The sequence below is a fragment of the Marmota flaviventris genome, chromosome 6 (genome assembly GCF_047511675.1).
Source record: "Marmota flaviventris isolate mMarFla1 chromosome 6, mMarFla1.hap1, whole genome shotgun sequence".
NCBI classification, from domain to species: domain Eukaryota; kingdom Metazoa; phylum Chordata; class Mammalia; order Rodentia; family Sciuridae; genus Marmota; species Marmota flaviventris.
In genome coordinates this window covers 9143135-9168613 of record NC_092503.1, presented here as the reverse complement: position 1 = coordinate 9168613, position 25479 = coordinate 9143135, and the positions used below count along the sequence as shown (strand labels likewise).

The window sequence follows — 25479 nt, the reverse complement described above, 5'->3', positions numbered from 1 at the left end:
TCAGCCTGGGCAACTTGGCTAGATCCTATCACACAACAAAAATAAAAAGGGCTGAGGGTATACTGGTGGGGCCTTGCCCAGCACGTTCGAGGCCCTGGGTTCAATCCCCAGGACCACAGAATAAAGTAATAATAGAATGTGAATGTCACCCCAAGGTCCCAGCCTTCCTCCTTTGTACTGCGTGGACTGTGCCATAACTGTCGTGAAGGGGTGTCTTGTCACTTTGGTTGGTGGGCTTCCAATTTGCAAACTGCTCTCGGGCGTACACAAGAAACCTCTCAGTGTGTGTGTGAAGTTGGGTCTGACTGTGTTTTGGACGCTGGTGACCTCCCGTTTACATCTGTCTAGACTTTGTCTCGGACTCCAGACTTGCATCACCCACTGTCCACTCAATACCGCCGCTGGATATGACTGAGCCCCCCTCACCCACCCCACCCGGCCACCTGCCCCTGCCACAGCTGTCAATGGGGATGCTCTTCCTCCAGAGTCTCAACCAAAACTCTGAGCCATCCAAACTCCTCTCATCCCCCATCAGCCCTAACAGTCCTCCCTGGTGACCTGAGAGCCCAACCATTGCTCACACCCTACGACCATTGCCCCAGCCCTAGAAGCACCAGATCCCCCCGGGCCACTGCAGTAGCCTCCTGCCCAGCCTCCCTCCCTCTGCCCAGCTCAGCAGCAGAACATGAATCTGAGCTGTCACTCCTTGGCCTGTCACTCAGCACGAAAGCTAAGGTCATTGCAGTGGCCCACAGCACCTATGTCCTCCCCTCCAGCACCTCCCCTTGCTCCTGCAGTTCCTGGAACATGTGAGGCTGCTCCCTTACCAGGGTCTGCTGCCTGTTCTCTGCTCCCTGGATGTCCTTCCCTCAGAGGCCCATGTGGCTCGCCCCTCACTTGCTTTGGCTCTTAGGGGGAGCATCACTTCCCCCAGACTCCTTGGCCCCTGTGGAGAGCTGCAGTGCCCCATGCTCTCTCTGCCCACCTGGACCTCTTTGCTTGACTCCCTGTCTGCAGCAGGGATTTTGTCTGTTTCCTCCTGTGAACAGGCTAGGACGACTCTGAGCACATGGTAGGTGCTCAGTAAATACCTAACAGAGTAGGAGTGGCTCCAGGGGGCAGTGGAAAGGTGTGATCCTCCACTCCCTGTGGCAGGACTTCTGGGTATCAACCCTGTCTCAGGCACTGTCTTGGCACTAGGGACACACTGGGGACAAATAAGAAGCAATAGCAAAGGACCTTGTGCAGGATCTTCGACCGTAGCAGGAGAGACGATGACAAACAGGAGTGGGCGGCTTACAATGTCAGACATGGTAAGAGGTAAGGAGAGGACAGGAGCAGGCAAGAGACGAGAATGTGGGGACTGCGAGTCCACTTGGGCAGCTGTCACCAAGTCCCAAAGGTGGTGGAGGAAATCCGGGAAGTCCTCAGGATGCCAGAAGCTGAAAGTCCAAGATCACCGTGTGGTGGGCTGGCTTCGGCTGAGCTTCCCTGGTTTGCTGATGGCCCCCCCCCTGGGGTCTTCACGTGGTCCCCCTTCTGTGCACTTAAACGTCTGTGTCCTCATCTTTACTGTAGAACCCCAGTCCTTTTGACTTAGTCACCGCTAGATGCCCATCTCTAAATGCAGTCCCATTCTGAGGGCCTGAGGGTTAGGACTTCATCAAATGAGTTTCGGGGAGACCCAGTTCAGCCCCACAAGGCAGCGGGGAGGAGGTTTAGTAGGAGGGGGGTGCAGGGAGGAGAAGGCAATTTTCTAACCCACCTGAGGGAGTGAAAGAAGCAGCCCGGGAAGCCACCTTCCCAGCTCCGCAGCCCCGGGCAGGAAGGTGCGTGGCTCATGAGACAGAAAGCAGCAGAGTCAGAGTGGTGACAGGCCAGCTCTCGGTGGGCCAAGACTGAGTGAGCTCAGCAGGGGACCGGGCAGCGGGACCGGGATGCTGCCAGGGCAGTAGGAGGTAACTGGATCCACGCTCCAGATGGCAGTCAGGCGGGGGCAGTGGGTGTGGGGTGCAGGGCGCCCCACCCAGACCTCGCCTCTGAAGGGAGACCAGGTCCCTGGTGCTGGCAGTACTGCTCCTGGCTCAAGGCCTGCCTTGCCCTCGTCCCCCTCACAGGCAGGGATGAGTGGATGCACTCAGGACCTGTCTGAGAGGTCCCAGGGGACTGCGAGGGCCTGTGACAGTTGCATTTCTTCCTCTTCCTTCCCTCCCCCCTCTCCCATCTCCTGCAGGCGAACCCCCAGCTCGGAGTCTATGTCACAGGGAACCAAACCTCAAGTAACAGGCCACCAACAGCCGTCAGACCCCGATGTGTTTTCAAGGTCAAGTCCACAAGGACTGAGACCCTATCATCATTTCGTGGAGCAACCAGAGACAGCTCCACAGCTCTGTCATCTGCTCAGTCCCAGGGACTGCTGAGCGTGTGACCTCTAGGGCCGCAGCCTCTTCTGCCCTCCCTGCTCCCAGGCGCAGATTTGCTTACTGGGAGTTTCTGTTTGTTTCTTTTTAATCTTAATGAGTTTTATTAGGCATTTTTATTCCGTTCCCCATCCTACTTCAAAAACGATTCATGGGTTCAACCCCCAGCCCCCAAAACTATACTCAGATCTCTGCAGAAACTTAAAAGTGACGACCACCCATACTGGGAGCTCCGGAGGGGCGAGCGGTGCTCCTCCTGCCCTTCCCCACCGTCCTGCCCTATCCTTGCCCTCCTTGTTTCTGTCTCCACCTTGGCCTCCGTCCTCCCTCCCTCTAAAGATCTGACTAGCGATGGGACACCGCCCACGCTGGCGCCTTCACCTGCCCTCCTCTGCTTCCTTCCAACAAGCCCAGGCCTGGCCTGTCACACCAGGTTGCTGCTGTCCCTCTGCCTTTGTGTTGATTTGCTGCCTCTGCCATCCAGACCTCCAGCTGGCACAGCACAGTCCTGCAGGTTCTGTCCTGGGCTCTGCAGCTGGCTGTTTTGCTCAACCCTCGAAGAAACTGCAGGTGACTCAGGTCACTGGTACCTTCTCACCAAACCAAGGTTCTCTCCCGAGTCCTCACTCTCGGGGACTGTAAGGTTTTTAGCACAGAGCCCGGTGGAGCCCTCTGTGTGGGCACTCTTGGCTTCTCGGCTTCCTCAGGCTACTTCTTGCTCGTCTTTCCACCCCCCTGCTCCCGGGTGCAGACACCTGCCTTCTACTCCCCCGCAGAGAGCTGCCCTGTGCATTTCTGGTCGCTGGCATGCAGCCATTTCCTGCTGGTCAACCTGCCCAAACCAGACCACAGGCCCAGCTCAACCCCGCCCCTGCCTGTGGTCAAGTCAGCCCTCTCCCCTGGTTCTCCTGAATTTGTGCTGCATCCTCAAAACGTTGGGGGCCTTCCTGACTCCTCACTGCCCTCCTGCCCTTTTGTGCAATTCCTTTCATTTCCTTAGAAGCTCTCAGGTCTTGGGCAGCGTGGCAGCCATAACAAATTCCATAGACCAGGTGCTCTGAACAGTGGCCCCTGCTCCCTCATGGTTCCGCAGCCTGGAAGCCCAAGGTCAAGATGGGGATTTGGCTTCTGGTGAGGGCCCTCTCCTGGCTGTGTCCTCATGTGGCCTGTCCTTGCAAGGGTGTGGACACAGGCATGAGAGTGCAGTGGGGGTGGGGAGCCCTCCAGGGTCTCTTCTTCTTCTTCTTTTTGGTACTGGGGACTGAACCCAGGGGTGTTTACCCACTGAGCCACATCCCCAGCCCTTTTAAAAATATTTTATTTAGAAGACAGGGTCTGAGTTGCTTAGGGCCTGGCAACTCAGTTGCTGAGGCTGGCTTTGAACTCGTGATCCTCCTGCCTCAGCCTCCTGAGTTGCTGGGACTACAGATGTGTGCCACCAGGCCAGGCCAGGGTCTCTTTTTATAAGGACAGTAAGCCTATCATTTCTATCACGTGGGACTCACTCTCAGGTATCATCTATCTGACCCTAATTATCTCTCATAGGTCCCACCTCCAAGTAGCATCCTGTTGGGGGTTAAGGTTTCAACATACCAGTTTGGGTGGGAATGACACTAACATTGAGTCCCTGACATCCCTTCTATTTCTGTTTGCTTTGGTCATTTGCTGGACTCCCTGGCTCCCAGCCCACATCATGACTGAGATCAATTTCCTGCTATGGCCTAGTCTGTGGCTGGTGGGGTTGGCTTTTCCTTCCTTCCCTCCCAACCCTCATCCTCCAGGCTCCCAATGCAGAAGGCCCACTTGTCCCCCCAGGTTGTACCCATGCTGAAGTGGCGAGCCGGCCGGTTCTCTGTGTCTCCAGTTGGTTACTTTTTCCATCGGCTATAGGTGCCATGTCCAGGTGGCCCAGAGTCTACAAGGCAGTGTGCATGTAGGAAGGGTGCTTCCTCTGCCACCAGAGCTGACGGCCCTGCCCCAGGCCAGAGAGCAGACACTTGAAACCCAGTAAGCTCTTGACTCATCCACCTTGAGAGACAAGGGACAGCCACCATATATCCTAAAGTCCAAGATGTGCGTTTTAACATTGCCAAAATCAAGGCGGAGCTTACCATCCGTGGTGTTCCACTGAAGTGTGTGTGTGCGCATTTCCTTCAGTGGTACATAAAACAGTGTCTTATCTTACAGTTGATGGCATCTTAGATTCTAGAAGCTATAAAGCTCAAGTACTGGTCTTGACTGTAGGAAAATTTCAAAAATATGTAAAGCATGCCACAGTGCAGAACGTTAGGTAGGAAAGAGGAGACAGAAAATAAACAGAACACTTTTCCCTCCCCAAGACCTTACTGTCTAGTTAGTGAAACAAGACAAAGAGAAAATCAATACAAAAATAGGTGCCAACACATGAGCAAGTGAGCACTGATGTGTCCAATGAGCATCTGAGTGTACAAAACATTGTTATCTGGGATCAAGATCTCAGGAATATTTCCTGGAAGAAGTGAACTGTGGTTTAAAAGGGAAGGAAAAGTGGGCCAGTGGCTAAACTGCTTAATTTAATGGGCACATTGTTTTCATGAGGTAGTAAAATTTCATGAAAGGGAAAGAATTTGGACGGATTATGAGCATCATATCTGGGATTTCCATGCATCATGGCTGAAGGCTCAAGACGACCAAAAGTTCTGTGTTCAAGTTTACTCTATTCCCTGAATCTTGGTATGATGGGCTGTTCACTGAGCACTGAATATCTGGTTGTTTCTCGTCACAGCTGATGTCTGCAAGGACACCTCCATGTCCTTCTTGGCACTGGGGGATCTGCCCCTTCTGGAACAGGTGGGGACAAACAGCTTTGGCCCACAGTGCAGAGAGAGGAACTGGCTTGTGCTGGGAGCCTGATGGAAACTCCGTGGTGGAGGCCTCCGGGGCCACGCACAATACCCCATGTGACCCCCAAGGTGATTCCAAGTCAGCCTAGTGTCCCCTCTCCCTCCTCTGCAGACTCATCCTGACTCACAGACCTCGGGCCCAGAATCCAGTGGCAAGAGGGGCACTGACTCAGGTCACCCAGCTGCCAAGCCACATAGGCCACATCAGATGCATGCTAAACGAAATCTGTGGGAGGGGCGCGATTTCCATCTGATGGGCGCAGTAGAGGATGCTCAGACAAGCAATAAGTGGGGCTGTGTTTGGGGTCACAGTACCAGTTCTCTCTAAGCCCACACTCGGATGATGCCTGGAGGTGGACCACACTGCCCTCACTCACAGAATAGTAAAAGGCAGCATCTAACTGTCCACTCTCCATGCTCCAGCCATTCATGCTCCAGGAATTCACTGTCCTCATGGTCACCTATTAAAGGGGCCAGTTATCACTGCCCCCTCCTCGGCAGGGAGACTGAGGCAGAATCTAAGTGGCCCATCCAGGTTAGCAGAAGCAGAGCACAGAAGGAGGCCCAGCGTCCCTGGGGCGGAGGGGGGAGCAGGAGGGCCGCGGTGGTTTCCAGCCCCATAGGGCCCTCCAGGCCGGGGGCTGCCCATATAAGGCTGCAGCCGTCCAGCATGGGTAGGGGCTCATTAAGGCCCCCAGCGGCTCAGCGTCCTCCTCCGCGGCGAGGAATGTGTGGAATCTCCTCCCTAGCTGCCGCCCACCACATGGAGGACCTTCCCTCCACCCACACCCGCCGGGATTAGCCCCCAGTCCCGGTGCTCGCGGAGCGCACTCCCCGCCCACCCGGGCCTCGGGCGCGTCCTCGCCGGCGCGCGCAGCTGCCTCGCCGCTGGGGGGAGCGCGGCGCCTCGGCGGAGCGGCCAGGGAGGCGGCGGCGCGCCCTCACCTGCCCCAGGCGCGGCTCATCGGGGCGGCAGCGGCGGAGGAGGAGGAGGCCGCGAGGCCGCCCGGGAGGAGGCCGGGGAGGAGCCTGGCGGGACGGGAGGGCGGCGCAAAGTGAAACTCCTGGAAGTTGCGGGAGCGCGAGGAGCCGTCGCGGGCTGCGCGCCCTCGGCCGGACGGGCCGGGCTCCTGCGCACAGCGCACCCGGTGCCCATGGCCCTGAGCAAAGGGCTGCGGCTGCTGGCGCGGCTGGAGGCCACGGGCGAGAGCAGCGTGCTGCTGGAGGCGCGCGGCCGCGGCGACTGCCTGCTCTTCGAGGCCGGCACGGTGGCCACGCTGGGTGAGTGCCGCGCCCTCGCCCTGCCGCCCGCGGGCGGTGACGCCGGGAGGACGGGCGCCTGCCTGCGCCGGGACCTGGGGAGACCCGCGCCTCCCTGCCCCAAGGGGCCAGTCCTGGAAGGCGGGGGGACCGCCAGGGCTGGGGATCGCGCGGAGGCGGGTGGCTTTTAGGGAGGAAGGGGCGCAGGGGATGGCCGCGAGCACCCCTGGCTGAGCATGGTGGCGCACGGCGGGCACCCGGGGTCTCCGTCTGCGCGCCCCGAGGGCTCTGTTCTTGGAGAGGCGGCTCTGACTTTTTACGCTTGGCGCTGGGTCAGAGCGCGTTGCAGATTCACGACGGTCCCAGGGGACTGACTTAGGAGTCGGCAGTCCTGGCCCGGCGCTGTGCCTGGCACTCTTTCTTATGCACCTGTTGATGAAACCAGTGATTGCCTTTAGGTTTGTGTTGGCTTGGCTCCACTCCCAAAGGGGATGGGACCCAAGCTCCGAAACACAGACTCTGGGGAAACCACAGATGGCATCTTTGTCACACGTTAATACTTGGTCGAGAGCGTCACTACTTTGGGCGTATAGGACTTTGGAAGCAAATATACTATCTGGTGAATTTACCTGTATGCTGGATGTTAGAAATTGCCAAGCCAGCATATTTCACCTTTGGGCTCAGAAACCTTGAAACTGACATGGTGCTGAGGATTTGGAGACATAATCTCATTTAATTTTCACAATTTTACAAAACTATTGTTGTTATTCGCATATTACAGAGGAGCAAACTGAGGCCTGAAGATGCTAAGACACTTGTTTGCTCAGGGTGACACAGTCCACCTGACTTGTGTGTGGCCATTTTGATAGTGTCATACAATTCATGGCTTCCTGATCCCTGGTTTTGTGGACAGCACTCAGGAAGAAGGTTCTAGGTGGCACCAAAGCCAGTGACATCAGGTGGGGTTGTTGGGTTTGTCATCATAAACCCTGGAGAGAGATTTACAAGAGCAGGTGTCCAGCTGCACCATCTTCCGGTGTTCTTAGCTCACCAAGTGCAGAATCACTTGTTCATTTGTACTTAAGATGTTCAGCAAATACAACTGCCACTCAAGCAGTGCTTCATAAATGTCTCCAATTGTGTGTATGTGTGTGTGTGTGTGTGTGTGTTTTATGGTGGTGCTGGGGATTGAACCCAGGGCCTCATGCATGTGCTCTCCCAAGGAGGTACATCCCAGCCCTCTGGGCTTGTTTTTACATTTATATGCATCAACTCCAGTTAGGACACAGGACTGTGTGCATATATATGTGTGTGTGTGTCTCCCCAGCACCATTTCTTCTATTTCTGTTTCCTGGATCATTTAACATATAATTATCTGGATTGCTTTCAGTCACTTGATTACTTAAACAGTGTCTCCAGTATTCTTTGCATTAAAGTGTGTAGCAAATCATGGATTAAATTATTATCAGATTATTCCATTTTTGGCTGTGTCCTGAAAAGTCCAAGTTTGGTCATTTTTTATGGCCTTGAAAGAAAACCACAGAAATTTCCATTCCATTTTAGTTGTCTACCTCATACCACATTTATCAAAACTGAGAGATTAATTTCATGACACAAAACTACCATTTCATCAAAAAGATTAAACTGTCCTTTGGTTGGATTACAGTGACATGAGGCAAGGTTCATACACATTTAAGGGTTCCTTTGAAGCCACTTGGAACAAAAAAGTACTTTTTCTAAAGTGAAGGTTTTTATATGGTTAATGAAGGCGGCAGAGTGCGTGTCTTCCAGGGGAAATGGGCTGTGGGCTGAGGTGCCTTTCCCTGGCATTGGTGATGCAGCGCCCTGGGTTTATAGTAGAGGTGATGAAAGCAGTTGGCATGTCCTTAGCTCATGTGCATTCCACACTTGTCTCTTAACCTATCATTTGTTTTTTGGTAGACCGCAGGCTAAATACTTATGCTTTTAAAGATTGTTGTTTTTTTTTTTAATTAAATGAAATGAAACTATTTTTAAAAAGCAGCTGTACCTTTTGATGGTATTCCTTGTCCAGAGGCTTCTGAGGGAGCGTTCAGTGAGTGACTAGAAGTTGTTTCAAACTTTGAAGACACCCTAAGTGCACACATTGGATACATTGACGCTGACCTTGAAATTCCCATCTGTGCTCCAGGGCTGGCCAGCTGAGTTGCTGTGTTTTGCTGTTCTCAGTGAGGTGAAAGGCGCTCCCCCTGCCCCCAGGAAGGTTGCATCTCTCCTTTTGTGGGGACAGTGCACTTGTCCTTTCCCTGAGAGTATGGGGTGGGGACAGCTTCCTTTTCTCTTTGGCTGTGGTTTTTCTGTGATGGATGTCCCCAGTGAGTAACAGGAGCCTAGGACACTAGAGGTGTGGGCTGTTGCCATGTGGGTCATGGTGTTCTTGGCTCCTGTGTGGCTCCAAAGCCTGCCCAGCTCTGTGTCAGGTGCACACTACTGCTTTTACTGGGATCAACAGGTGATGAGATGGCTTGGCTCTCCCACCATGAGCACGGGTTGCCAGCACCTTCCTGCACATTTCACCCTAAGGATTCTAGTTTGAGGAACGTCTGTCACTGGAAGGGCTCAGCGGTTCCTTAGTGTTTTGGGTCTTTATTGGTGTTCACAGGAAAAGCTGATGATGCATGATTGGTTGGCAGTTGGACTTCTCCCTCTTACCTGCTCTAGCCTGTCCTCACCTGTTCCCACCTGTCCGCCTATTCTTCCAGTGAACTTTGCAGATGTTCTCCGTACAAGGCCACCTAACCTGCTAATGAAAAGACTATTTAAGGAATAGTTCCAAATTCATGTTTCCAGAAGAATTAAGCTGAGAATCTTTTAAATGGATCAGTGGGAGCAGGAATTCCAGAGACAGAAAAACTACAGGTATAGGCACCAGTTTAAAAGGTTTTCACCAAGTGGATGTGGTGGTGCTTACATGTAATCTCAGCCACTTCAGAGGCTTAGGCAGGAGAATACTGAATTCAAGTCCAGCCCAAACAACCTAGTGAGACCCTATCTCAAAATAAAAATGAAAAGGGCTGGGGATAGGGCTCAGTGTTAGAGTGCCCCTGGGTTCTATTCCCAGTACTGCCATCTTCTGTGTAGATGACAATCCAGCGTCCATTGCCCCCATCCAGAATCAGCATCCAGATGTTCTCTTGTTCACACATCCACACAAGAAGCACTGGTCTTTTACAGCTGTCTCTTTTAGACTTTGGATGGACCAGATGGAGGGAAGCGTGCTGGTTGTTGATGGAGTTCACCTGCTTTCAGAGTGAGCGTCAATGCTCCAAAGTTCAGTGTTCTCCAAACAGCCGGCAGGTCCCCATGTTTACACGTGGGTTTATGCCTGTACCCTGCCTCTCCACCCTCCACTCCCCCCCCCCCCCGCCTTGTTACTGTTGAGTGTGGGCAGCAGGAGGGAGGATGGGGAAGGAGGCTTGGGAGACTTCATTAGTGCATGTCCCTGCCTTTCTTTGAGCTGCTGTAGAAACAGCAACTGCTCTTCCCAGCTGCCGGGTTTTCACGGAGGCCACAATCAGGCTTGGCTGGAGAGGGTGAGGTGGCTAAAGAGCCCACCCAGAAACCTTGGTGTGGACTGTTGCCTTGGTCACTTGCTTGGGCTTCATGGCTGGAATTATTTGGTCAGTGACTTGAAGCCTGACTGGTTAAGAGCATTGGAGAGAACCTGAGAGGTGGCCAATCTGGGAATGCTCCTGGACAGAGGTGGACGCACAGGTGGGGGGTAGAGGGCTGGGTTCCCGACTTGGGCTGGTTGGCCTCAGAACTCCTGTGGTCCCTTTCCTGGCTGTAGGTCTTGTCAACACAATGATGTTCACAGAAATGCAGAGCAGTTGGATGTGTCCTCTCCCTCTGGTCTTTTTTTTAACTTTGTCCTTTTGATTGTGACTTCAGATTTCAGATCTTGCCAGGCTCTTGTTTTGGCTGCTTGTTTCAAAAACTTTGTTTTTAACTTTTAATTATGAGAATGTTTAAACATACACAAAAGTACAGTCAATCTCCATGGATCCATCCACCAACTCACACACACACACACACACACACTCTCTCTCTCTCTCTCTCTCTCTCTTGACAGTTACCCATATGGTGTCAGATTTCTTTTGCTTGTCCCTGAAGAAATAGAAGAAATATTCTATTTCTTCATTTGTATGTGGTGCTGAGGATCGAACCCAGGGCCTCACACGTGCTAGGCAAGTGCTCTACTGCTGAGCTACAGCCCCAGCTGCTGTATTATATTTTTAGTTGTAGATGGACACAGTTTCTTTGTTTTATTTTTATGTGGTGCTCAAGCAAGCGCTCAACCACTGAGCTACAATCCCAGCCCTTGTCCCTATATTTTTAATGAAAAAAAAAAAACGAATCTCCTAAAATTTAGTTTTCTCAATGCCAGGCAAGATTTTGATTTATTTGGACTGGCTCTTTTTTTTTTTTTAATTTGCATTTATATATGTAAGTTCAAATTTTATTTTATTGTAAATTGGCAAATTCTATTTATGGGGTTCAAAGTGATGTGGACTTGTGTATGATGAAATTAAGCTGATTACCATATCCACCACCTCAGTACCTGTTCTGTGTGAGACCATTTGAAATTAACTCAGTGATTTTGAACTATCCCAATAGGCTATCATTACCGTAGTCACCAGGGTACATAAGTTCACAGTTTACTTGATGGATGTCATTGTGACCAACAGCAGAAATGGTGGTGTGAACGGATTCTGAGGTTCTGTACAAATACATGTTTCAAAGCACAGTGGCCACTGGGATGGAAGAGCCACAGGGTGGAAGAAGAGGGCACTCTGGAGGGCAGCAGTGGTGGGCACAGGAGGAGAAGGTCTGGGCTCTCCCGTGGCACCACCCCTGGCCCTTGCACAAGAGAGGACAGAGGAGCCCTGGCCACCTGACCTTTGTGCTTGTCCTTCTGGCGACGCTCCTGCTACTCAGTACCCTGGAGTTTGCTATGCAAATGGCCCAACCTGCTTCCTTAGCCTGCTTCCTGCTTCAGGGGCAAAGGGCTCCTCCCAGGGGTGTCCACCCCAGGCCTGAAAGTTGGGGACCCTAGGGCGAGGGATAAGAACTGGACCCAGGCAAGACACAGCGGCATATACCTGTCATCCCAGTGGCTTAGGAGATGGAGGCAGGAGGACACAAGTTCAAAGCCAGCCTCAGCAACATAGCAAGGCCCCAAGCAACTTAGCAAGATCCTGGCTCAAAATTTTAAAAAAATTTTTAAAATTTTTTTTTAAAAAGCTGGGGATATGGCTCAGTGGTTAAGTGCCTCTGGGTTCAATCCCCAGTGCAAAAAAAGAAAAAAAAAAGAACTAGAGCCAGGCTGGTTGGGTGTCCACCTGTGTGCACAAAGAGGGGTATGAAGCCCGTTGGGGAAGGCAGTGGAGGAGAAGGGGCCAGGCTGGGATGGGGACCTGACCTTCTGGTTCATCATGGGAGTGTGCTTCTCAAGGTAGGAGGGGAGAATGTATTTTATTTAACAGTTTGTTAGCTTCATTGAAAACATGCAGGGTGCCAAGCACCACTGGGACTGTGCCCCAGACCCTGCAGATATTCTGTGGGCCTGCTCTGGGCACCTGCAGGAGTCTGGGGCTCACTTCTGGAATAATCCTTGGGTGCTTAGTTTCTGTGGCCTTGCTGCTTGAGGACGGGAACTAGTTTCTGTTTTCACTTGAATTGTCTTTCAACCCCTGGGCGCACTGACTTAGCACTTCCAGGCCGGGCTGTGTGCCTGCTGGGAGGCAAAATCAGATCCAGCCAGGACGTCTGCTCCTGACCAAGCTGAATGCTTGAAAAACCAAGTCCCCGAGCTGCTTGCCCTCCCTGCTCCTCAGGCCAGTGGACCCAGGGCTGAGTGGGGGCAGATGGGGTCCACCTCTAACAGGAAACAGCCCAGGTGAGGGCTGCCTGCCTTCAAGACCCCCTGGAGGGGGCTCTCCAGCACTTGCAAGTAAATGGGGGTCATTCTTTCTCAAGGAAAGTGAATGAAAACCTTTCCAAGTGCGTGTCCTTGGTCCTGAGTTCCACCTGCAGAAACTCATCTCAGGAATAGTCACAGATCACAGCCCATCTCACTCAAGGATGTTTATCTCTCGGTGTTTTGAATGATTTACTGGTTAAATAGACTCTGGTTCAACTTGGCAGTAGCTCCTATTTGATTACCATACACCAGGTGCTGCTCCAGGTAGTTTACACATACTGATTTATGTGATCCTTACGATGAGGCAGGGGCTAAGACCTCCATTTTACACTTGGAGAAACTGAGGCACAGAAAGGCATAAGAATTTGCCAGAGCTTCCGCCTCTAGTTTGTGGCAGAGTCATGATTTGAAGAAGGTCTGAAGGCTCCAGTGAACAGTGTGTTCAGTAAATTCTCTTTCCTGAGCTGGGGCTGGGGCTCAGCGGTGGAGCACTCACCTAGCATGTGCGAGGCCCTGGGTTCGATCCTCAGCACCACATAAAGATAAATAAATAAAATAAAGGTGTTGTATCTACAACTAAAAAATAAATGTTTTTTAAAAAATTCTCTTTCTTAGTGAAAACGATAAATACATTGGTGTGTGGAAAAGACTCAGCCTGTTCCACAGTCTTGGGCTTCAGGTCTTTTTTTTTTTTTTTTTAGTTGTAGATGGATACAATACCTTTATTTATTTATTCTTATGTGGTGCTGAGGATCGAACCCAGTACTTCTCATGTGCTAGGCAAGCGCTCTGCCACTGAGCTTCAACCCCAGCCCCTTTTCTTGGGTCTTGAACTCTGGTGCAGTCAGGGAAGACCGGCTTGCAGGTGACTGTGGTGCACCAGCGCGGTCCCTCCAGTTGTGGCAGGGTTTCATCTGACACACGTCTTCATAGAGGAGGCTCTTACTTGGGGATCCCATCACCCACTTTCTGAGGGTGGGGTGTGCAGCTTTACCAAGGGCAGGCTCGATGTTTGAGAAGATGCAGGCTTCAAGCCTGTACTCCAAGAGGGAGATCTGGGTCCCCAAGTTGGTCCCATTCTTCCATGTGGATGTCCCAGCGCCTGGCACAGAGCCCCATGCGGCCTCAGGGTGCTGAAGAACGAGCCCGATTCCCCAGTGCAGAGGAAGAGGACCCCAGGCTCCAGGGGAACATTCAGAACATGAGGAGTGTCTGATAGGTGCAGTGTTGAGCTGGGTGGTCCCTGAGGGCTCTGGGGTGACCCCTGAGGGCTCCTGGGTTTTGAGATGGGAGAAGTCCCTAAGTGAGGTGCCAGACGCTGTAGGAGCAGACCTACCTGCCCCCGTTGGCTGTTCTGGGCAGGAATTGCTCTGCCAGGTGAGCGGACATGCTTTGCACCGAGGTGGCGCTGAGCAGGTGCCAGCACCTCTCCAAGGGCCCACACAGGGAGGCTGTGCGCACCTGACTGGTCCTGTGGGCCACAGCCATCTGCACTGTGGCATTAAGAGACTGGCAGGATGCCACTTGCTGGTAAAGCTTCCTGGTTCAGAAAATGCCTCAGAACTGGAGGATCCTTTGATGAGTATCCGCCCTGGAGGACAGCATGTCCCCGGTGGGACCGATGACCCAGATTGCAAGAGCAGATCCTAAGTACACAAGTGGAAGTCTGAGCTTAATCTTAAGGCAGTTTTGGGGGATATGGGGCTCCTGGTGAGGTGTGAGATGTCATGGGAACTGGCACTTTGTTCTCTTCCTGGGTCTGTGCCCAGTCTGCCTGGCACCCCCAGGCTGATGGCCATTCGTCCTGCTTTCCTGGAACCCCTCCTAGTGTGATGGCGAGCCTCTGCGCTGTGTCCCTGGAGTCCCTGGAGTGCATCTGTGAAGCCATGCACACCCTGGGAACAGCGCCCCTTCCTTCCCCTCTGCCCTTGGCTGGCCGTGGGCCCCCCGTGTGGAACTTTGGTCCCATGTGCTCTGCCTGCTTGAGCTCCACGTGCTGTCCGAGGGCCTGGGGTGGGGTGGGGAGAGGGTGCCGATCCTGGTGATGCTGAGGGCCAGTGGGGGCCCGGGCTGGCAGCTGGAAGGTGAGCCTGCAGTCCTGGTTTTTCCTGCCCAGCTGGCCTTTCGTGAACACAGAGGTAGGCAGCGGTGTTGTGACCACTTGGCATTGACTGGTGGAAGGATCTTATTCAGAAGAAATAAACGCTTCCTTCCTGTCTTCGGAGCTGACCTTAGAATGCCCAGTGGATGGCACCCCCAAGCCCCTGTCTCCTCCTCCGCCTGTTGGCAGCTGACGGCAGGGAACAAAGGTGGCTGCTCCATCTGTAGGTGAAGCTGACACGGGTGAGCATCCCCGGGCTCTGGGGACCCATCTCTGGGCTGCTCTGCCATCCTGGCCCCAGCCTCTCTCCAGCCGGAGGGTCACCGACCTTTTCTTCCCTAGAGGAAGCCTGTGCCTGGCCAAAAGCAAATACTGGAGCTGTGGGTCTTTTGAAGAGAGACTGCTGCCTGCTTCACCCTCTGGCCTACAAACATTTCCTACAGTGGTGACTGTTGTGACCACAGTGACCAGGTGAGGGACAACCCAGCCTTCAGAGGTTTGACTTCGAATCCTTCTCTCCTCCTTGTCAATCAACAAGCACTGCTTGGAAAACTGACCATCTGTCTACACCACCTGGAGGTCTGGTTAAAATGCAAGCCGTGCCTCAGTTGCTTGGGGTGCAGTTTTGGGGGGGCTGTAGTCCATACTTCTTGAAAGCCCCTGGGTGATGCTGTCCCATGGACCACATGTAGCTAAGGTTCATCAGCGGCTTGGGAGAGACCTGAACTCCTTATGCTGTCCCCCTTGGGAAAGACAACCAAGCCTTCCAGACCTTGGAATCTTTATCTGAAGATAAGTGAATTTCAATTGATACTGCCTTTCCTGTTCTTGAGATTACATGTACCTTTTTTTGGTAGTGCTGGGGTTGAACCCAGGGCCTCATGCATGTGAGGCAAGAGCCATACCACTGAGCCACATCCCCAGACCTCCAGTGTGTGTTTTAAAAAGAGCTGGGTGTGATGGCGCATATTTGTAAGGTCAGGAGGCTGAGACAGGAGGATCACGAGTTCAAAGTCAGCCTCAGCAACTTAGCAGGGCCCTAAGCAACTCAGTGAGACCCTGTCTCTAAATAAAATCTAAAAAGGGTTAGGGATGTGGCTCAGTGATAAGTGCCCCTGGGTTCAGTCCCCATTACCGAGAGAGAGAGAGAGAGAGAGAGAGAGAGAGAGAGAAGAAGAAGAAGAGGAGGAGGAGGAGGAGGAGGAGGAGGAGGAGGAGGAGGAGGGAGAGAAAAGAGAGAGAGAAGAGGAAAGAGAAGGGGGGGAGGGGGGCTTAATCACCAAGTATATGCACATCACTACTTCACTCACCTACAAGTTTAAACTACCCAGAAATTTAGGAGAAGTGATGTGGCAAGGTTCCTTATAAGAAAGTCAGAGCTCAGCCTTGAAAATCTCATGCTGTGGTTTCCTTGATCTCTACTTATGGATTAATGAAAATACGTGAGAGTCTCTCAGATTCTGCCAGGTCCCTATCACTTGCAAAAACTTACAAAAAGCAATGGCACTTTCAGCTTAAATAGAACACCAAGTAAAGTGTTCACTAGTGTATTATAAACTGTGCTAACTTCAGGCAGATTATCAAGAGCCCAAGTTTCATTATTGTACAGCTAAAAAAATAACTGGAGGGCTGGGGTTGTATGCAAGCCGTGCCTCAGTTGCTTGGGGTGGAGTTTGGGGGGCTGCAGTCCATACTTCTTGAAAGCCCCTGGGTAGAGCACTTGCCAAGCATGTGCAAGGCACTGGGTTCAATTCTGAGCATCACATATAAATAAGTGAAAAAAATAAAGATCCACCTAAAAAAATAACTGGGCTGCCGTTTGGCTAGGGAGGGGGCAGTTTGTGTACCTGGGAATGTGTGATCTTTTTTCCGTCTGTTGTAACTTGGCCTCACCAGAAGTCTTGCCAATGGCTGACAAAGTGTTGGACACTTTAAGAGAGGAGGGTCTCTGCGGTTCCTGCTACAGGACTCAATGGAACCCAGGGGCATGCTGCTGGCAGAGATGAGCTGCTTGCAGCAGGACATGTGCTCTGGGCACAGGACAGTGACGTTGCTCTCAGTGTCGGGTGTGGATAAAGAAAGGAATATTAGAAAGTCAGGGCTGGGGTGACTGGCTGCCACTGGGCCCAGCCAGGCCCTTGTAAGGGTGCATGGGGCGGGGGCGGGGGGCTGGCCTGTGCCTCTCCTGTCCCTGGGACCACCAGGAGGGCAGGGGACCAGGTCTCAATCACATCTGGGTAGTAATTGGGGGCCAGGGTGGAGGTGCAAGAAAGAATTCCAGGTTGGAATGCGGCTCCGGCCAGCAGAATCTTATGTTTCAGAGGGCCACCTGCTTCCTCCAGACCGACCATGGAAACAGTCCCTTTGAATGAGGACTGAAAGACTTTGTCTGGTTCTATAAGTTGATTTTAACCCTGAAGCAATAGAACTTAACTCTTTTTTTCCTTCTATTTTAGTTTTGCTGTTTACTGACAGGTAAGAAGTATGATTTTGAATAGGTTGTTAAAAAGGCACTGGGTTCGATTCTGGGGGTCTAGAGACCCCCAGAGTCTCTGTGGTAACACAGAAGTCTTGCCCTCCTATAAGGTCCCCTGGGGTCCAGGTCAGGGGCTCCTCCTCCCTCTCCCTGCCCACTTTTCCAAGCTGCCAGTTTGTGTCCAGAACAAGGCTCCCTGCTGGCTGCAGGCTGCCCTGGGGAGACCCTGGTAGCCCTCTGACTTGTGCGGGGGAGATGAGATTTCCGATTGTTTGTAAAAAAAATTAAAAGACCTTTGTCCTGTCAACTTAAGGATAAAAAATAACACATTGAACCAAAAGAGTCATTGTTCTAATTTCATGAATATCTGGAATCTTACAGAATGCAATGACTATTCTCCACCTAATTTTTTAAACAATATTACTTTTCACTGGATATAAAATATAATTAATGATTTTAAGTGGTGTTGAGGATCTGTATCAGTGCCTCACACAGATGAGGCAAGTGCTTTTAAATTGAGATACACATGCAGCCCATTCAAGAAAATGTGTCCCCAACTCTGTGATGAACTATTTTGTCCACTATGGAGGTGTGTTTGTAGCTTATCCCTAAAACATGGGATCAGAATCGTAAGACCAGATATATGAAATGGGGAAACAGAATGAAATTCTGTGTGCATACAAAGTCTCCTGGCCTTCTGGGCTTGACTTGCCAACACCTTCCCTTGTAGGTTTCTGGTTCACTTGGCTGTCAGGAAAATTTGGTTACTGAGAGCGTATTGGAACGTTACCTTCTGAGACAAATAAGTTCAGAAGCAAAATTGATGGGGTCCCATGGCAAAGGTCCTTTGGGGGACCCCCCAGCCGCGGGCCTTCCTAGAGGGCCACCATCTTGGCTCCTGTCTTCCCCCTCCTGTGCCCTGGAAGGCTTTGGGTGTGGATGATAAGAGAGCTGTGTCTGGGATTAATTTGGTGTCCTCCAGATGGACTCGGGGCAAGTAGGTGATATCCGAGTGGAGAATGTTGGTGACCCCAGGGCTGTGAGATAAGCTGGAGGGTGGTTCATTAGTCACAGTGAGTTCATAAATGGGCTGCTTTTCAGTGTCACCAAATCAGTGGCCTTCCCATATGCCAGCATTCACCAGTTAGAAGGCGCAGTGAGGGAAAATGTCCCACTCGCCACAGTTTCTGGGAGTCATGAAATATGTGAGGCTGAGAAGAAGAAGGCTATGCAACTTGACGGACGCCAGGATCCATGGAAGGGACACCATGTTCTTGGGATGGGACCACCAGCACTGTGAAGAGGCCCCTTCCGTTTCATCCATAGACACAGGTCCCTGAGTAAAATCCAGCCGAGTTCCAGCAGAGGGCTGACGTTAAGTGTAACAGGCTGGTTCTAAAGTGTGTCTGGAACTCCTGCACCTGAAAATTCTGACCCGACCCTCCCATTTGGGTTCTTGGACACCCCAACCAGCAGATGCATGACCTGAGTCGCACTGGTTCTTCTCTGTTCTTAAACCCCAGCAGGTCCAGCCACTCTGCAGCCACCTCCAGAGCCCAGCCTCTCCCTGCGTGGTGCAGCTGCCTCCCGACTAGCCCGCTGGCTGCTGGTGAGGCCTGCACACCCGGCCCACTCCGCCCTGCTCTTTCTTCTCCTTTTCTAGGGCCTGCCCCTCCCCCCCAGCATCCTGACTTGTTCTTGCTGTTCCACCTGCCCCCAGAGCCCTTCCCCAGGGTCTGCCTGGCTGCCTCCTCTGCACCAGGGCTCAGCCTGGTGACTTCAGCTGGACCTTCCTGAGCACGGTAGCTGTGCTGGCCTGTGGACTGTTCCATTGCCTGCTTTCCTTTCTTTGTAGTGAAGTACCGTGTGTGTGTGTGTGTGTGTGTGTGTGTGTGTGTTCTGTTACCCTCCACAGCCACAGCGGTGCATGGGCACTGGATTGTGTCCCCCAGACTTGTGGGAAGGGAGTACTTGAGTTTATTTAAAAGTCTAGCTGGGAGCAATGGCACAGCTATAATCCCAGCAACTCCAGAGGCCGAGGCAGGAGCGTTGCAAATTTGAGGCCTCAGCAACCTAATAAAACCCTGTCTCGAACGGAAGGAAACAGGGGAGGGAGAGAGGAAGGGAAAGAGGGAAGAAAGGAAGGAAGAGGAAGAGAGGAAGGAAGGAGGGAAGGGAGGAGGGAAGGAAGGAGGGAGGAAGGAAGGAAGGAAGGAAGGAGGAGGAAAGGGAATGGTGCTGGGGTCGTAGCTCAGTGGCCCCTGCCCAGGGTTCCGTCCAGGAGCGGGTGGGGTTTGCTCAGGGGCCTTGCTCAGTGGACAGTGTGGTCCCTGACTTGCTTTATCCAGGTGAACACTGAGAACGCCCAGCCCTGCTTGGCAGGTCCCTGAGCAAAGGAGGAGGCCGGCAGGACGGGCCACTGCTCCTCGTCCAGGGAGTGTGGTCTTCAGAGCGGTTCATGCCAGGGGCAGCGCCGTGGCTGTCAGTCTAGTAGCCCCACAGGTCCAGGTTCCTTATGAAAGCTCCGTATACATAGATCTCAGGGCTCACAAACATGTCCCCTTACAAAGGTCACCCCCAAGGCCCCCAAGCCTGGTTTCCCATTGAGGTTCTGATTCACTTATGGATGTTTTCTGTCCAGAGGCAGTTTGTCAATTAGTTTTTTTTTTTTTTTAACCATAAGAAGTGTTGGGGGCTGGGGTTGTGGCTCAGCAGTGCGCTTGCCTAGCACGTGTGAGGTGCTGGGTTCGATTCTCAGCACCACATAAAATAAATAAATAAAATGAAGATATTGTGTCCACCTAAAAAAACTAAAAAAAAAAAATAAATATTAAAAAAAAAATTTAAAAAAGAAGTGCTGAGTGGCGACTGTCGCCGTCCTACCTTTATGGGGTTCCCAGGTGTCCCCGTTCTTTTTTTGTTTGTTTGTTTCTATAACAAAATACGCGAGGCAGAGTACTTTATAAAGAAGAAGTTCATTTAGCTCATAGTTCTGGAGGTCCCAGAGCCTGGCATGGCCCCTGGTGAAAGCCTCCTAGTGGACAGAATCACATGGTAGGAGCACAGGGGGGAGGGGAGGGGTCAAGGGAGGCAGCCGAGACCTGGGAAGAGCCAGGCTCCATAAATTCCAGAGATAATGAAGAATTAAATGTAAAAAAAAAAAACCCAACTTTCAAAATATTAGAAGACAGTATCTTACAGGTTTATGGTGTGGAAAGACTTTCTAAGGAAAGCATAAAACTCAGAAGCCATCAAGGCAAGAAAAAGTACAGATTTCAGACTTTGTTTTTTTAAATGGGCATCAAACCCAGGGCACTCTGCCACTGAGCTACACCCCCAGCTCTTTTTTATTTTGACACAGTGTCTTGCTAGGTGGCTGGGGCTGGCCTCCAACTTGCTGTTGTCCTCCTGCTTCAGCCTCCCAACTCTTGGATTACATGCATACATCACCACACCCAGCTTAAGAAATCTTTTTTATTGAGCTATAAAATGCAATAGAAAATGGGCACTCTGAGTGCACAGTCCATGAATTTTCACCAAGTAAGCCCAACCACATATCCAGAGGGGGAGTCTGGAGATGGAGTGTCCAACACCCTGGGGCTCCTGCTGCCCCTTGCATGGGTCACTCTGATGGATTGGATTACATAAAAATTGCAAACGCTAGTGTACCACACACACTCCAAGTGTCATTAGAAGGCAAGCAGCAGTCTGGAAGGAAACTGTGTTCAACCCTTTGTGACATAAAAGCTAAAGACTGATAATCATAGCATATAAAAGAGCCCTGGAGATCACCAAGGACAAACAGTGAGCACAGAGGCTGGCAGGGGGATAATACCCGATTCTCAGAAGGGAAAGCACAATACTCAGAACAATGGGTCTGGCGCTGCCAGCTCTGCCAGCTCTGCCCGTAGCGGCGTGTGATCAGGGTGGGTGAGGGCTGAGTCTCCCCTCTACGCTCTCCCCGTGAGCCAGGCACGACCGTGGTGCAGCAGAGGGCACAGGTGGGTGCCATGACAGGTCAGGCACCCGCCCTCCTGGGCCACAGCTGGTCCTCACACCTGCCCCGCTCCTCCTGCCCCCACCCTGGGATGTTGGTTCTCTGGTGCAGGCTCCCTGGGAGGGCCCTGCAGGCTTCCAGACAGGCCAGACTGGACTTGCCCTCCAGGGGGCCCAGCTGCTTGGGTTCCAGCCGAGGCCTTGAGAGACACAGGGCAGGACTCAGGTGCTAGGGACACGAGCCACAGCCTGGGACAGGCCTGAAGTGGCCAGAGGCAGTGAGGACCCCACAGGTGGGGTGACTTGGCAAGGCTTCCTGTCCCAGAGGGCCAGGGTTAGGAGGACAAAGCCAGCTCCCTGAAAGGTAGGGGACAGGCAGGAGGCTGGCAGCTCGTTCTGTAAAGTCCAGACCCCACCCTCAAGGGGGTCCCTGGAGACAGGATTTCATGGGCACAAGACACTGTGTCCACCTCGCAGAACGTCCCCCGGCAGCTCCCAAGGTCCCGCAGTAAGACAGTTGCTCAGCATGTTGCTCAAGACCCTTGGCCTTTTGTTCATGGAACCTGTGGCCGCATCTTGGGGTACACCAGTGTCCCAGGGGATGCAGTTTGGGAATCCTGCTGGGACGTGGTTAAGGCCCAGAACCTCTCTTGGGAGGCACCAAATCCAGGAAGAAAGCCTTGGTCGCGGGAGTGAAGGGCAGTTCAGAGTCGTCCAGTGGTGGGCGCGCCCGAGTTTCCCTCGGGGGGGCTCGTCCCTAGTCTTCCCCACAGGGGCCTCCATCTATCCCACGCTGCAGCTCTGGCGGGTGGTCCTGGGAGTGCACCTGGCTTCCTCCCCAGACAACCACAAAGAAAGAGGATCCATAGGAGAAGCCTGAACAATGGGTGATGGCCTGTTCTCTGGATTCCGGGTCAAACTGTGGCTAGGCTAGGAGCCGGCCTCTGGTTGGCTGGCCTTTCCCTCAGCCCACCCCCACCACGTCCTGTCGCCTCTCCTTGGAACTCTTCCCTGCTGCGCATTCCTCCCCCAGCCGGCCTCCAACCGAGGCTGCTCTGCCCTCTGTCCACGGGGTGGGTCTCCTTGGCCTACCTCGCTGCCTCCGCCCCTTCCCTGGAGAGCCTCCTGCCCGCTATCCAGGTGAGGCCATGCCCACAGGAGGCTCCACCTCCTCTGCTGGCCTCGCCCTCTGGCCTCCTCACAGCCATGGCTGTCTCCCTTCCCCGTGGACCTGGCCCTCCCAGGATGGAACCGGCTCTGGGGGCTGAGTTTCAAGGCCTGCCCCCTGCCTCCTTCAGCCCCTCCCCGTCAGGACCCCAGCAGGGCCTTGTGCTGACCTAGGCCTGTGTCCTCTCCCTCCTCCCCGGGGCTGTGGTGACTCTCACACTCTCTGCTCCTTTTACCGCCTGCCTCCTTCCCTCCTCCTGCACTTGAGTTGCTCAGCTGGCCAGAGAGGAGCAGGACAGTGCTGACTGAGTGCTGTTGGGTGATCTCAGGCCTTTTGCTGGTCAGAGTCTCCTCCTGGCTCTGGAGTGACCACCCACTTCATCCCTCTCACCTGGGACTTTGCTTCCTACTTCCCTGAGAAAATGAGTCACTGAGAGGGAACTTCCCCTAGTTGCTGCTCTGAGCTGTGGGCACCACTGTCTCTGTCGTGTCCCTGTCCTGTCCGCCTGTCCAGTCCCCCTTGCCTTTTAACCCCTTGCTGCACAGTGCCCCCTTTCTTTCCCCCCTGGCCCACGTCCACCATGACCAGGAGGCTGACATATCATCCTGAGGGACCTGACCCTGGCCCCTCCTCATTGCCCTGTCCCTCCCTCACGCCAGGGGCTGTCCACACGGGCTGTGTCCACTTTCCTCCTCCATGCTCCTCTGAAGCAGCTCGGGCCAGCTCGCCTCTCCCCTGAACTTGCCATCCTGGCCCCAGGGCCCTCACCTGCAGAGTCCCCTGCCAGCGGCCCGCAGGCCTCCACCGCTTCCTCCCCGGTTGGTTGGCATCTGCCATGCTCTGCTCAGGCCCGAGGCCTTCCTCAGGCCCGTGTCCCCTGCAGTCTGGGGGTGCCTGGCACCCGCGGGCCTGGAGAGGCCTGTTGAGTGTGGAGCTCAAGTCAGGAGGCTGTGACTGTCCTCCTCCCGGGGTCCCCAGCTCCCGCCTCCCTCCCGCCTCCTGTCCACAGGAGCTGTGTGTGGCCCAGTGCAGGGCTTCAGGGTGTGGGGCGTGCACACGTGTGTGGAAATAGGGAGGAGGTGGGAGGGGGCCACTGGGGGGAACCATTTGAGCAAGGAAGAGGACGGGGGAACTCAGGAACTGGTGGGGTGGTCCCCGCAGAGAGGAGTGATGGAGGACGAAGAGCAGCTGGGCCACCTCCAGCACCGGCCTGAGCCGGAACCGGCTTTAGGGATAGATGCAGCATGGCACCAAGGGCCCCTCCCCTCCGGTTCCCCACTGGGTGGGAGGAGAAGCGACGCCCCGCCCTGCCGTGCTGCTCGGCCCGGCCCAGTGAGCGTCCCAGTGAGCGGATGTGGCTGCCAGATGCATGGCCAGCATTGTGCCAGGTTTTTAAAGGTGACGATTTGCTTTCCTGGATTCTTTTTTAAGGAGAAAAGACTCAACTTGAAAGACTCCGGGGCCAGATCTGTGCCCAAGCTCTCAGGTCCCAGGAGCCTGCCTCCCCCTCGGGCCTGGTCCCCTCAGCCATGCTGACAGCTCAGCCAGGGGTGTGGGGAGTGGGCGAGGCCCCTGCCCAGGACAGTTTTCCATTCCAGCTGCAGGAGGCTGGGCTTCCCTCCTGTTTTCCCTGGCTGCGCAGGGACATCAGCACGGCATTGGTGGGGACAGTGCCTTTGCTGACCTAATGCTTGTTAAAAGTTTGAGCCCCAGGGCTCCTGGTGGCCTGGACTTTTTGGTGAGGGGGAGATGCAGTAAAGTCTCTCAAAGGCTGACCGGCTGGCCAGCTGGCTTTGTCTCGGGCTCGGCTTCTGTTTCCAACAGATGTTTTGGTTTGCGTTTGCTTAGCAACCCTCCTGCTCTGCAGAGCTGCCTGGGCTCCAGCTGACAACCCTGGAAGGCTCAGCCACAGCCAGGCTGCACTGAGCCGGTCGGACCCGCTCAGAAGGAGACTCTGATCTTGACCTGGACCCGGCTCGAGACCCTGAAATACAGGATGGTTTATTTAATGTCACATCCAAGAATGGGGCCACAAGTGGTACCTCCACTTGGGGGGGCTGCAGTGCTCAGTTGACCTACTTTTTGTTCTGACTCGTGGGCAGAGCAGGGCTTTTCCGGCATTTCCTTATGGCCTATCACTGTGGAAAATCTTGTTAAAGAGGAATGTGTGGCTGCCTGACTCTGGAGCTGCACCGGGTCTGCTGACCCACAGATGCTACTTGGCTGGGCCTTCAGCAGAACAGACCCTGGCCATAGCCCCTGGAAACGGCTGCTCCCGCTGACGCAGCCCCCACCTAGGTGGCCTGACCCCACGCTCTGTCTGGGGACCGGAATCCTGGCCACACTGTTCTGCTTGGGGGCGAGTCTCCAATGCCCTGAGCTGCTCAGGTGGCCTCTTTCTCCTCCGCCCAGAGGGTGACCTGAGGGCAGGGAGCCCCCACTTCTCCTCCAGGCTCCTGGAGGCCCACCCTGATCTTTCTTTGAAGTTCACCTGTGGTTCCTCCCCGTCCACACTCGGCTTTTGCCAATGCAGACTGGTTCTAGCATGAGCCACGTTGTCGAGGGATGAGGAACTTTCCTCAGGTTACCAGGGAAACGACTAAGAGTCTCTCCACAGTCAGATTCACCTGCACAGAGGGACACCAGCCCTGTCACCCTGGGCCCGAGCCCACCGTGACATCAGAGACTGCCTCGCAGCCACGGTCAGCTTCCCCTGCCCTCCTTTCTCTGTCGCGTTCTCGAATCACATTCTGTTCTTGGTACCTTGGGTCCCCACATGGGTGAAGACAAGGACGCTCCTCCACCTCGTGTGTCCCACCCTAGCCCAGCACCACCATCTGTGTCAGACGCCCCACTCCATTCCCCTCCCCCGTCTTGTCATCCAGCCCTCCTGTCCCTGGGCCCTTCCGTCTGGTGGGGTCTCCACCTGGAACCTGTCACCTTTCATGCCCGCTCTGCCCTCTGCCTGCCTCCTCTTCACAGGACAGAGAGCACCACCTCCTCCCCCTGCCCCTCACTGGCTCCCACCCCCTTGGCCGAACCAACTCATTCTGGCCCCATCTCTGTGGCTGGAAGTTCCAGGGTCCCTGTGTCACCTCCCCGGGCTCAGCTCACCCTCCCTCCCTCCCCGAGGACAGTCCACTCCCCCCCCACCCCCGCCCTGCCTTCACTCCTGCAGATGGCCTTGTTCTCCTCACACTGGGAACATCGAAGC

The 25479-nt window shown here is 53.8% G+C and overlaps 1 protein-coding gene across 2 annotated transcripts in view; it reads left to right on the top strand.

The window, feature by feature from the left end:
* The first annotated feature begins 6456 nt into the window (after positions 1-6456).
* Positions 6457-25479, top strand: part of Synj2 (synaptojanin 2) — an 87034-nt gene continuing 68011 nt past the window's right edge. For both annotated transcript variants that reach the window (XM_027939457.2, XM_027939459.2), the window contains exon 1: positions 6457-6583. In XM_027939457.2, coding sequence (XP_027795258.2) covers positions 6457-6583 — 127 coding nt within the window. The remainder of the gene's footprint in view (positions 6584-25479) is intronic.